At 45.4% G+C, this 14,080-nt stretch overlaps 1 protein-coding gene across 4 annotated transcripts in view; it reads left to right on the top strand.

Moving 5' to 3' along the window:
- LOC129827593 (cGMP-dependent protein kinase 1-like) overlaps window positions 1-14,080 on the top strand; it is a 190,160-nt gene that overhangs the window by 2,867 nt on the left and 173,213 nt on the right. For 2 of the 4 annotated variants that reach the window (XM_055888703.1, XM_055888617.1), the window contains exon 1: window positions 7,301-7,884. The exons of the other annotated variants lie outside the window; for them this stretch is intronic. In XM_055888703.1, coding sequence (XP_055744678.1) covers window positions 7,580-7,884 — 305 coding nt within the window. In that variant the 5' untranslated portion in view covers window positions 7,301-7,579. Of the gene's footprint in view, window positions 1-7,300; window positions 7,885-14,080 lie in introns of those variants that run through there. 4 annotated transcript variants of the gene reach the window in all.

Raw genomic sequence — 14,080 nt, 5'->3', positions numbered from 1 at the left:
TCTCTTGTCTCGCTCTCTCTGTCTCTCGCTCTGTCGCCCTGTGTCTCTGTCTCTCTTGTCTCGCTCTCTCTGTCTCTCGCTCTGTCTCTCTTGTCTCGCTCTCTCTGTCTCTCGCTCTGTCGCCCTGTGTCTCTGTCTCTCTTGTCTCGCTCTCTCTGTCTCTCGCTCTGTCGCCCTGTGTCTCTGTCTCTCTCCCCTTCTCGGTCTCCCCCCTCTGTCTCTCCCCCTCTCTTTCTCTCTGTCTTACTGTCTGTTTCTCTTTCTCTCCCCCTCACTGTCTCACTGTCTCTCTGTCTCTCTGTTTCTCTCTGTTTGTCTCTCTCTCCCCCACTCTGCCTCTCGCTCTGTCGCCCTGTGTCTCTGTCTCTCTCCCCTTCTCGGTCTCCCCCCTCTGTCTCTCCCCCTCTCTTTCTCTCTGTCTTACTGTCTGTTTCTCTTTCTCTCCCCCTCACTGTCTCTCTGTCTCTCTGTTTCTCTCTGTTTGTCTCTCTCTCCCCCACTCTGCCTCTCGCTCTGTCGCTCTGTTTCTCTGCCTTTACGTGTCTCTGTTTCTCTCTCTCTCTGTCTCTCTGTTTCTCTCTGTTTGTCTCTGTCTCTCCCCCTCTCTGCCTCTCGCTCTGTCGCTCTGTCTCTCTGCCTTTACGTGTCTCTGTTTCTCTCTCTCTCTGTCTCTCCCCCTCGCTGTCTCTGTCTCTCTGTCTTTCCATCTCTCTGTCGCTCTGTCTCTCCCCCTCGCTGTCTCTGTCTCTCTGTCTCTAACCCTGGTTGTCTTTATGTCTCTCTGTCTCTCCCCCTTGCAGTCTCTTGGTCTCTCTCTCTGCTTTTTGTTTCAAGGTTTTAAAAGATGTGACGACGTTCAAACATGTTCACAGCAAGCAGTACCAGATAGCCGTCTAGGTCCAAAAGGCTCCTTAAAAGCATCTACACCCAAGCCATAAGACTGCTGAACAGTTAATCAAATGTCTACCCAGACTATTTGCATTGACGCCCTTGTTTTTTTTACGCTGCTGCTACTCACTGTTTCTTATCTATGCATAGTCACTTTAACCCTACCTACATGTACATATTATCTCAATTACATCAACTAACCTGTACCCCCCGCACATTGACTCGGTACCGGTACCCCCTGTATATAGCCTCATTATTGTTATTTTATTGTGTTATTTTTTTTTTTTAAGTTTAGTTTATTCAATAAATATTTTATATATATACAGTATATTATTTTATTTTTCTTGAAACTGCATTGTTGATTAATAAGGGCTTGTAAGTAAGCATTTCCTAGTAAGGTCTACACCCATGGTATTTGGCGCACGTGACAAATAAAATGTGATGATTTGATTTGAGGATCTGAGTCCGACTCATGCTATTCCCTTTAATTACACAGTAACTAAATCAAATCAAAATGTTTTTGGTCACATATTTGTGTGTGTGACACACCTACAGTTATACTCAAGTCTCATTGAAACTGTTAACACTAAACACTTTGAAACTCTCAAAGATCTCAGTGTGCACTGTGAGCCATGTGCCCCAAGGCTGTTTCTCCACAGACATAACAGAAAGTGACCACTGTCCCAGATATTCTCCTCTAGATATGCAGCTAATAACAATTGCCACAAGATGGGAGCAAAATGCTTCTTGGTGGTTAGGATCTGTTTGTGAACCTGAGGTGGCTGTGTGACCGGATTCTCTGGAGGATTATTCCTGATAGTAAACAAATCAGGACTTTATATGCATGTGCTATTTTACGCTGAAAGGTTTGTTCTACAAACGTATTTGTCTGGTGTAACTAGAACATCGACATGTTGTAGCCTACAAACTTCTCTTGTAACTGTAGTAAACGACATGATCGACATTTTGTACAGACATCTTTGTCTGTTGCAACTATAATGACATTGCAGTATTACAGTGAACGCAAGCAGGACAGACAGGCAGTCTTAACTAGTGATTTAATGCTATTACATGCCGCTGTCTAGGCATGTCTTGGACGCTGATATCATTGCAAGCATAAGCAGGAGGCAGACAGGCAGTCAAATTACTAGTGCTCTTTTTTCAACTTTTCAGCCTACAATATGGCAGCATGTGCAGTATATCTATAAAGATATGTATCTAAGTATAAAGATGATTTCATAACAAATAGCAGTAGGGTAGACAGACAGTCTAAGCAGTAGTGTTTGTTTTTACAGTTTTTCAGGCAGTATCTAGTTACCAGTTATCAGTGGCCTGCCTTGTAATACTAGTGGCCTGCCTGGGGTTACCAGCTACCAGTGGCCTGCCTGGGGTTACCAGTGGCCTACCTGGGGTTACCAGTGGTCTTCCTTGGGTTACCAGTGGCCTGCCTTGTGTTACCAGTGACCTGCCTGGGGTTACCAGTGACATGCCTGGGGTTACCAGTGGCCTGCCTGGGGTTACCAGCTACCAGTGGCCTGCCTGGGTTTACCAGTGGTCTTCCTTGAGTTACCAGTGACCTGCCTGGGGTTACCAGTGGCCTGCCTGGGGTTACCAGCTACCAGTGGCCTGCCTGGGGTTACCAGTGGTCTTCATTGTGTTACCGGTGGCCTGCCTTGTGTTACCAGTGGCCTGGCTTGTGCTACCAGTGGCCTGTCTTGTGTTACCAGTGGCCTGCCTTGGGTTACCAGTTACCAGTGGCATGCCTTGGGTTACCAGTTACCAGTGGCCTGCCTGGGGTTACCAGTGGTCCGCCTGGGGTTACCAGTGGTCCGCCTGGGGTTACCAGTGGCCCGCCTGGGGTTACCAGTGGCCTGCCTGGAGTTACCAGTGGCCTGCCTGGGTTTACCAGTGGCCTGCCTGGGGTTACCAGTTGCTTGCCTGGGGTTACCAGTTGCTTGCCTGAGGTTACCAGTGGTCTGCCTGGGGATACCAGTGGTTACCAGTGGTCTGCCTGGGGTTACCAGTGGCCTGCCTGGGGTTACCAGTGGTCTGCCTGGGGTTACCAGTTGCCTGCCTGGGGTTACCAGTGGCCTGCTTGGGGTTACCAGTGGCCTGCTTGGGGTTACCAGTGGTCTGCCTGGGGTTACCAGTGGTTACCAGTGGTCTGCCTGGGGTTACCAGTGGCCTGCCTGGGGTTACCAGTGGCCTGCCTGGGGTTACCAGTTGCCTGCCTGGGGTTACCAGTGGCCTGCTTGGGGTTACCAGTGGCCTGCTTGGGGTTACCAGTGGCCTGCCTGGGTTTACCAGTGGGCTGTCTGGGGTTACCAGTGGCCTGCCTGGGGTTACCAGTTGCTTGCCTGGGGTTACCAGTGGTCTGCCTGGGGTTACCAGTGGTTACCAGTGGTCTGCCTGGGGTTACCAGTGGCCTGCTTGGGGTTACCAGTGGCCTGCTTGGGGTTACCAGTGGCCTGCCTGGGTTTACCAGTGGGCTGTCTGGGGTTACCAGTGGCCTGCCTGGGGTTACCAGTTGCTTGCCTGGGGTTACCAGTGGTCTGCCTGGGGTTACCAGTGGTTACCAGTGGTCTGCCTGGGGTTACCAGTGGCCTGCTTGGGGTTACCAGTGGCCTGCTTGGGGTTACCAATGGCCTGCCTGGGGTTACCAGTGGCCTACCTGGGGTTACCAGTGGCCTGCCTGGGGTTACCAGTGGCTTGCCTGGGGTTACCAGTGGCCTGCCTGGGGTTACCAGTGGTCTGCCTTTGGTTACCAGTGGTTACCAGTGGCCTGCCTGGGGTTACCAGTGGCCTGCCTGGGGTTACCAGTGGCCTGCCTGGGGTTACCAGTGGTCTGCCTTTGGTTACCAGTGGTTACCAGTTGCTTTCCTGGGGTTACCAGTGGTCTGCCTGGGGTTACCAGTGGTTACCAGTGGCCTGCCTGGGGTTACCAGTGGCATGCCTGGGGTTACCAGTGGCCTGCCTGGGGTTACCAGTGACCTGCCTGGGGTTACCAGTGGCCTGCCTGGGGTTACCAGTGGTCCGCCTGGGGTTACCAGTGGCCTGCCTGGGGTTACCAGTGGCCTGCCTGGGGTTACCAGTTGCTTGCCTGGGGTTACCAGTTGCTTGCCTGGGGTTACCAGTGGTCTGCCTGGGGTTACCAGTGGTTACCAGTGGTCTGCCTGGGGTTACCAGTGGCCTGCCTGGGGTTACCAGTGGCTTGCCTGGGGTTACCAGTGGCTTGCCTGGGGTTACCAGTTGCTTGCCTGGGGTTACCAGTGGTCTGCCTGGGGTTACCAGTTGCTTGCCTGGGGTTACCAGTTGCTTGCCTGGGGTTACCAGTTGCTTGCCTGGGGTTACCAGTGGTCTGCCTTGGGTTACCAGTGGCTACCAGTGGTCTGCCTGGGGTTACCAGTAGTTACCAGTGGTCTGCCTGGGGTTACCAGTGGTTACCAGTGGTCTGCCTGGGGTTACCAGTGGCCTGCCTGGGTTTACCAGTGGCCTGCCTGGGGTTACCGGTTGCCTGCCTGGGGTTACCAGTTGCCTGTCTGGGGTTACCAGTGGCCTGCCTGGGGTTACCAGTTGCCTGTCTGGGGTTACCAGTGGCCTGCCTGGGGTTACCAGTTGCTTGCCTGGGGTTACCAGTTGCTTGCCTGGGGTTACCAGTGGTTACCAGTGGTCTGCCTGGGGTTACCAGTGGCCTGCTTGGGGTTACCAGTGGCCTGATTGGGGTTACCAGTGGCCTGCTTGGGGTTACCAGTGGCCTGCCTGGGGTTACCAGTGGTCTGCCTGGGGTTACCAGTGGCCTGCCTGGGGTTACCAGTGGCCTGCCTGGGTTTACCAGTGGCCTGCATGGGGTTACCAGTTGCCTGCCTGGGGTTACCAGTTGCTTGCCTGGGGTTACCAGTTGCTTGCCTGGGGTTACCAGTGGTCTGCCTTTGGTTACCAGTGGTTACCAGTGGCCTGCCTGGGGTTACCAGTGGTCTGCCTGGGGTTACCAGTGGTTACCAGTGGCCTGCCTGGGGTTACCAGTGGCCTACCTGGGGTTACCAGTGGCCTGCCTGGGGTTACCAGTTGCCTGTCTGGGGTTACCAGTGGCCTGTCTGGGGTTACCAGTGGCCTGCCTGGGGTTACCAGTGGCCTGCTTGGGGTTACCAGTGGCCTGCCTGGGGTTACCAGTTGCTTGCCTGGGGTTACCAGTGGTCTGCCTGGGGTTACCAGTGGTTACCAGTGGTCTGCCTGGGGTTACCAGTGGCCTGCTTGGGGTTACCAGTGGCCTGCTTGGGGTTACCAGTGGCCTGCCTGGGGTTACCAGTGGCCTGCCTGGGGTTACCAGTGGCCTGCCTGGGGTTACCAGTGGCCTACCTGGGGTTACCAGTGGCCTGCCTGGGTTTACCAGTGGCCTGCCTGGGGTTACCAATTGCTTGCCTGGGGTTACCAGTTGCTTGCCTGGGGTTACCAGTGGTCTGCCTTTGGTTACCAGTGGTTACCAGTGGCCTGCCTGGGGTTACCAGTGGCCTGCCTGGGGTTACCAGTGGTCTGCCTGGGGTTACCAGTGGTTACCAGTGGCCTGCCTGGGGTTACCAGTGGCCTACCTGGGGTTACCAGTGGTCTGCCTGGGGTTACCAGTGGGTACCAGTGGCCTACCTGGGGTTACCAGTTGCTTGCCTGGGGTTACCAGTGGTCTGCCTGGGGTTACCAGTGGTTACCAGTGGCCTGCTTGGGGTTACCAGTGGCCTGCTTGGGGTTACCAGTGGCCTGCGGGAGTTACCAGTGGCCTGCTTGGGGTTACCAGTGACCTGCCTGGGTTTACCAGTGGCCTGCCTGGGGTTACCAGTTGCCTGCGTGGGGTTACCAGTGGTCTGCCTGGGGTTACCAGTGGCCTGCCTGGGGTTACCAGTTGCTTGCCTGGGGTTACCAGTGGCCTGCCTGGGGTTACCAGTGACCTGCCTGGGGTTACCAGTTGCTTGCCTGGGGTTACCAGTTGCTTGCCTGGGGTTACCAGTTGCTTGCCTGGGGTTACCAGTGCGCTGTTATCTAGAACAGAGGCACTACACTCTGCATCCCTCCTCCTCACTCCGGCTCTCTCAGACACTTTAATGTATACTGAGGATGATGTCGTAAATCCTCTCACAAGACGCACGCACACACACACACACAAACATTTATGCACACACAAACACTTACACACACACACGCCACATATAGGTACACACACTCATTTAATTATCTTAATTGGACAGCTGTGTCTGTCACAGAGGATGTAAAATGAGCTGAGGCTCAAACTGCAATCCACTGAATGCTCTGAAATATGTATCCACACAGACATTAGAAGTTTGACAACTGTTTATATTGCCTTGTTTCAAGGCTGGATATAAGTGTCAACTGGAGTGCTACCTGCCTGGCTTTGCAATGTACATGGGTTTATTATTTCATGGGATTATGGGCAATGAATATGACATGAGGTGGCCATAGGAGGGAGCTATAGACCCTTATCAGGCCTGGTGTCCTCATTCAGCATCACTTCTATATCAAGTCTGTGGATAAGGTAGGGTTGAGCAATAAGGCCAGAGGGGGTGTGGTATATGGCCAGTTGGCCAATATACCACTGCTAAGGGCTGTTCTTATGCACGACGCAAAGCAGTAAAACTAAATGTTTTGTCATACCTGTGGTATACGGTCTGATATATACCATGGCTGTCAGCCAATCAGCATTCAGGGCGCAAACCACCCAGTTTATAATACCAATTATAAACTGGGTGGGTTGAGGCCTGAATGCTGATTGGCTGAAGGCCATGGTATATCAGACAGTACACCACGGATAGGACAAAACATTTATTTTTACTGCTTTAATTAAGTTGGTAACCAGTTTATAATAGCAATAAGGCACCTCGGGGGTTTGTGGTATATGGCCAATATACCACGGCTAAGGGCTGTATCCAGGCACTCCGCGTTGTGTCATACTTAAGAACAGCCCTTAGCCGTGGTATATTGGCCATATACCACACCCCTTGGGATAATAGCATTGTTCCTTATTCAACTGTTACCCCAGTGTTTTGGGGTCAAAACATGTGGCTTCAAAGGGGTGAATACCATCATCATTGTGATCCTGCCTGATTATAAATTACAAGTGGTTAGCATCATACAGTTAAATTGACATTATAGTGCATATGTCTCTGCAATTTCTGCACATTACTATCACATTACTATTGAAACCATGCGATATTCTGTGCAAAGTGATTGCCTATAGAATAGGATACAGTACGACTGAAGTATGGTGCATATATAATATATCATCTCTGACAGGTAGGGTGCATCTACACGAATATTATGGAGCATAGGTATGTGTATTACCTGATACCTGATTGGCTGATCATAGTATTGAGGAAAGCAACCAATTTGTTACACTCGTGGGGGGGATCAATGATTGTGCTTCGGCATCCTGCGAGCGCTGACGCTCACTCTGGATACTGACGTATGTGAGCAATACAATAAAGCGTATTGTTCGTCACATTTGGCCAACCTTTTATTTGAAAGGCTACTCACCTGCGTTTCAAATCAAGCGCACGAGTCGTTCTCCCCGAAAGTATTCAATTTGTGTAGTGGCAGTGAACGAGGAGGTTGCCTTCCAAATCTAAGCATCATTCGATTCACTCGCAAAGTTTGCTGCGCTCTGGTGATCCTGATTTCTCTGAAAACTATGGGGACCTTACGCGATCTCCAATACGCATTACAGGAGAAGATTGAGGAGTTGCGACAACGAGACGCACTTATTGACGAACTGGAGCTGGAATTAGATCAAAAGGACGAATTGATTCAAAAGCTTCAGAATGAACTGGATAAATACCGATCGGTAATCAAACCGGCGACGCAACAAGTCCACAAGGCAAGCGCACTACAGGAGCAGCACAGGACCAAGAGACAGGCGATATCAGGAGAGCCCACCGCCTTTGACATTCATGAACTCAGTCATGTCACTCTTCCATTCTACCCCAAGAGCCCACAGTAGGTTTCATATGTCCGTGTTTGTTCATTTTGTCTTACCTGTGTGCTGACTGCTGTCCCTATTAGAGTATGAGTGGTAACAAAAGTGAATCCCATCACAGCAACACTGATGGCTAGTAGTTTAATTGAATGGCAAAATGTTGGCTTTAGTCGTGGCTGTGTTTGCATTTGCAATGAAGTACGTTGTGTGTGTCTGTTATGGAAACATGATATCATGCAGCAACCATCTTTGCATAATGCATGCTAGTTGTGTAGTGACAGTATGGTGTGTGCACACACCTGGCTGAGTATACATGATAAAACTAGCCTTAACACAAGTCTCTACAGAAACATTTGTTTTAAAACACACACACACACACAACTTACCTCACTGCAATTGCAAACACAGTAAAATCTACAGACACTATGCTACGTAGAGTCAGGAAACCCCCATAATGCACATGCAATGAACATTAAAGTAAAAGTCAGCCTCTGAAAGCATAGAGCTAACATTTATAATTCACTTGTTGCTCAAGCCCTGATACTGTTCTCAAAGGTTGTTTGACTAGCCAAATCAACATCTACCTTCTAAAGACACATATAATCATAAAGGAACATACCGCACATGGACAGATAGCAATTTCCATGTAAGAGATACAATATTTGCATAAAGGGAAAACATTAGGTTGGGAATTTGAGCATAGTAAAAATAGAATCTGTATATCTAAATGCCTTAAGAGTACACAACAGAACTTTCTATTACAGTAGTTTGTTTTGTCAAAGTCCAGACAAAGGAGAAAGACAGAGAAGAACATTTTCTTATGTGGAGTCAGTAAATAATGTAATCCACTGTCAAGATAGACAGTTTGTTAGAGAAAAACAAATAGGTTCTCTCCCTCTTCCAAATATTGTTTGTGTGTGTGTATATCTATCTCACTAATGTTTCTAGTTTCATACTTTTCCACAACACTACGACCACAGGTTGATTCCACAGCAGCATGGCAAGAAAACACATGCCTCTGGTAAACACATGCCTCCGGTAAATACATGCCTCCGGTAAAACCCTATAATCCGTACATGGTACAGACAACGTATTGGTATCATTATACTCCTAATAGTGAAATAAAAAAATTCACATTCATTTATTAAATATACAAATATTATTTACAGTACCAGTCAAACGTTTTAGAACACCTACTCATTACAGGGTTTTTCTTTATTTTTACTATTTTCTACATTGTAGAATAATAGTGAAGACATCAAAACTATGAAATAATACATGGAATCATGTAGTAACCAAAAAAGTGTTAAACAAATCAAAATATGTTATATTTGAGATTCTTCAAAGTAGCCACCCTTTGTCTTGATGACAGCTTTGCACATGCTTGGCATTCTCTCAACCAGCTTCATGCGGTAGTCACCTGGAATGCATTTCAATTAACAGGTCTGCCTTGTTAAGTTATTCTGTGGCATTTCTTTCCTTCTTAATGCGTTTGAGCCAATCAGTTGTGTTGTGACAAGGTAGGGTTGGTATACAGAACATAGCCCTATTTGGTAAAAGACCAAGTCCATATTATGACAAGAAAAGCTCAAATCAGCAAAGAGAAACGACAGTCTGTCATTACTTTAAGACATGAAGGTCAGTGAATCTGGAAAATTGTGCAGTTGCAAAAACCATCAAGCTCTATGATGAAACTGGCTCTCATGAGGACTGCCACAGGAATGGAAGACCCAGAGTTACCTCTGCTACAGAGGATAAGTTCATTAGAGTTACCAGCCTAAGAAATTACAGCCCAAATAAATGCTTTACAGAGTTCAAGTAACAGACACATCTCAACATCAACTGTTCAGATGAGACTGCGTGAATCAGGCCTTCATAGTCGAATTGCTGCAAAGAAACCACTACTAAAGAACACCAATAATAAGAAGAGACTTGCTTGGGTCAAGAAACACGAGCAATGGACATTAGACCAGTGGAAATTTGTCCTTTGGTCTGATGAGTCCAAATTTGAGATTTTTGGTCCCAACCGTGTCTTTGTGAGACGCGGTGTGGGGGAACGGATGATCACCGCATGTGTATTTCCCACCGTAAAGCATGGAGGAGGAGGTGTTATGGTGGTTTGCTGGTGATGCTGTCTGTGATTTATTTAGAATTCAAGGCACACTTAACCAGCATGGCTACCACAGCATTCTGCAGCTATACGCATCCCATCAGGTTTGGGCCTAGTGGGACTATAATTTGTTTTTCAACAGGACAATGACGCAATACACATGCAGGCTGTGTAAGGGCAATTTTACCAAGAAGGAGAGTGATTGAGTTCTACATCAGATGACCTGGCCTCCACAACCTCCCGACCTCAACTAAATTGAGATGGTTTGGGATGAGTCGGACTGCAGAGTGAAGGAAAAGCAGCCAACAAGTGCTCAGCATATGTGGGAATTCCTTCAAGACTGCTGGAAAAGCATTCTAGGTAAGCTGGTTGAGAGAATGACAAGCATGTGCAAAGCTGTCATCAAGGAAAATGGTGGCAATTTGAAGAATCTATAACACTTTTTTTGTATTACTACATGATTCCATATCTGTCATTTCATAGTTTTGATGTCTTCACTATTATTCTACAATGTAAAAAATAAAGAAAAACCCTTGAATGATTAGATGTTCTAAAACTTTTGACCGGTAGTGTATCTCAAAGTACCCTTTTTGATTCTCCTTTTTTAAAGACATATTGTTTGGAACAATATACTCTTCAAATAAGTACAATTTCCAGAGTGGGCTCTCTGCTAATTTTCAAGAAATTATCAATTTTATACATAGAAATTGACATTATAGGCAATTAACCAATCACATCCCTCCTGTAGGATAGCACGTTCAGCAAATCACCAGCAGAGAGTCCCCTTTGAATCCATTTCCCAATTCACTGTATTGATGCTGCTCATAAAATGCATCATAATATTAAAAGTAGCAGAGCCCCCACTCGGAATATTTGATTTTCTTGAGTATATTGTTTTAACTTTTTATGGCTGCAGGGGCAGTATTGAGTAGCCTGGATAAAAGGTGCCCATTTCAAACGGCCTCGTACTCAATTCTTGCTCGTACAATATGCATATTATTATTACTATTGGATAGAAAACACTCTCTAGTTTCTAAAACCGTTTGAATTATATCTGTGAGTAAAACAGAACTTCCTGTCAGACTTCCTGTCAGAAAGTGAAAAATCTGAAATCGATGCTCTGTTCTAGGACCTGCCTATAAATGTGCTTGATATGTATGAGTATACATGCACTTCATACGCCTTCCACTACATGTCCCATAGGCTGTGAGAGGTGAAATGGGGTTTCTAGGTGTTTCTATGGTGAAAAGAGAGCTCTTGGAATGACATGACCCCAGAATTCCTCTGTCCAGGAAGCGCATAGAGGTCACCGGTAATGCCTTCTGAAAAGCAATCGTTATAGACGTGTTATATCTCCGGCTTTGATTTTATTTGATAAATGTGATAATATCATCGTAAAGTATGTTTTTTCAATATAGTTTCATCAGATTATTGAAATATTTTTGAGAGTTTAGGCGTCTTGCGTTCTCTGGGTATGATGTTGTCCTGTAGATGGAGAGCTTTGCGCCACTTGGCTAGTTAGCTTGCTAATTCGAGAGGGAAGAAGGCCGTTCTAAAACCAAACAACGATTGTTCTGGACAAAGGACACCCTTGTACAACATTCTGATGAAAGATCGTCAAAAGTAGGACCCATTTTATGATGATATTTCATATATCTGTCGGAATATGTTGACAATTATTTTGCGCCCAGATTTTGGGCTCTCTCTCGTTATAACGTAAGCTGGATGTGGTAATGAAGTTATTTTTAGAATTCTAACACGGCGATTTCATTAAGAACTAATGTATCTATCATTTCCTATACAACATGTATTTTTTGGTAAAGTATATGAATAGTTATTTGGTCAGAATAGGTGAGTGTCATAAAAATATCCGGACATTCTAGGAAAAAGATGCTACGTTAGCACAATGTATAACCACGTATTTCAGCTCTAAATATGCACATTTTCGAACAAAAAAGAAGTGTATTGTATAACCTGATTTTATAGGACTGTCATCTGATGAAGCTTATCAAGGTTAGTTAAAAATTATATATCTTTTGCTGGTTTGTTACGATCGCTAACTTTTGCTGCGGGTAAATGGCTTGTGTTTCTGGCTATTGTGGTAAGCTAATATAACGCTATATTGTGTTTTCGCTGTAAAACACTTAAGAAATCGAAAATATTGTCTGGATTCACAAGATGCTTGTCTTTCATTTGCTGTACACCATGTATTTTTCAGAAATGTTTTATGATGAGTATTTAGGTATTTCACATTGGTCTCTATAATTATTCTGGCTGCTTTCGGTGCAATTTCTGATTGTAGCTGCAATGTAAACTATGATTTATACCTGAAATATGCAATTTTTTCGAACAAAACATAGATTTATTGAATAACATGTTATAAGACTGTCATCTGATGAAGTTGTTTCTTGGTTAGTTTGGTTGGTACTTGGTTAGTTTGGTTGGTTTTGTGCATGCTACCTGTGCTGTGAAAAATGTTAGTGCTTTTTTGTATTTGGTGGTGAGCTAACATAAATATACGTGCTGTTTTCGCTGTAAAACATTTAACAAATTGGACATGTTGGCTGGATTCACAAGATGTGTATCTTTCATTTGCTGTAATGGACTTGTTAATGTGTGAAAGTTAAATATTTCTAAAAAATATCTTTTGAATTTGGCGCCCTGCACTTGGCCTGGATGTTGTCATAGGTGTACCGACCTCGGGCTTGCAGCCAGAAGGTTAAACAATATGTTTAAAATGTAACAAAATAAAATAAGGTTATTTTGAGAATGTAGACATACTCCATATTTTAGACCACACTATTAGGAGTATAATGACAGCAAGATGTTGTCTGTAACATATCATGTACGGTTCGCAGACATTGGGTCTTACAAGAGGCATGTATAGGCCTAAAAGTGGCCTAAAATGGCCACTTTCATCATGATTTTGAAAAACAGTATTTATGTTTGTATTGATGAATCCTCATGCAGCAGCTACTCTTCCTAAGGTCCAGCAATTAGTGATCCCTTAATGCACCAATCCCGTCAACGGGATAGATTTGACAACATCCGGTGAAATTGCAGAGCGCCAAATTCAAACTACAGAAATATCAATATTCAACATTCACGAAAATATAAGTGTAATACATCAAAATAAAGCTTAATTTCTTGTTAATCCAGCCGCTGTGTCAGATTTCAAAAAAGCTTTACGGCGAAAGCACACCATGCGATTATCTGAGGACAGCGCACCGCATACAAACACATGAAAATAGTTTTTTAACCAGGCAGGTGCGACACAAATGTCAGAAATAACGCTAAAATAAATGCCTTACCTTTGAAGATCTTCTTCTTTTTACAATCCCAAATGTCTCAGTGACACAATGAATGGTCGTTTTGTTCGATAAATTCCTTCTTTATATCCCCAAAATGTCCATTTATTTGGCGCATTTGATTCAGAAATACACTGGTTCCAACTCGCCCAACATGACTACAAAGTATCTAATAAGTTACCTGTAAACTTGGTCCAAACAACTGTTGACAACTATTGGAAGCCATAGGAACTGCAACCAGGTTCTTAATAAACAGGGTTTCCCATAGAAAACCATTGGAAAATCCTATGACCTCAATTTTTTTTCTCCCCTAGATGGTTTGTCCTCGGGGTTTCGACTGCAAAATCAGTTCTGTTATACTCACAGACATTATTTTAATAGTTTTAGAAATTGTAGAGTTTTCTATCCAAATCTACCAATTATATGCATATCCTAGCTTCTGGGCCTGAGTAACAGGCAGTTTACTTTGGGCACGCTTTTCATCCGGACGTCAAAATACTGCCCCCTAGCTTTAAGAAGTTTTAAGGCAGTTATACAATTTTAAAAACATAAAAATACAATCACAACACATTTCACAACACATTAAGTGTGTGCCCTCAGGCCACTACTCTTCTACCACATATCTACAATACAAAATCCATGTGTACGTGTGTCTATAGTGCATATGTTATCATGTGTTTGTATGCATGCGTCTGTGCCTATGTTTGTGTCTCTTCACAGTCCCCGCTGTTCTATAATGTATATTTTTATCTGTTTTTTTAAATTTTACTGCTTGCATGAGTTACTTGATGTGGAATA

This window comes from Salvelinus fontinalis, chromosome 1 (assembly GCF_029448725.1).
Source record: "Salvelinus fontinalis isolate EN_2023a chromosome 1, ASM2944872v1, whole genome shotgun sequence".
Classification (NCBI taxonomy): domain Eukaryota; kingdom Metazoa; phylum Chordata; class Actinopteri; order Salmoniformes; family Salmonidae; genus Salvelinus; species Salvelinus fontinalis.
Note: the sequence above shows the minus strand (reverse complement) of the source record. Positions and strands in the feature narration are given on the sequence as shown.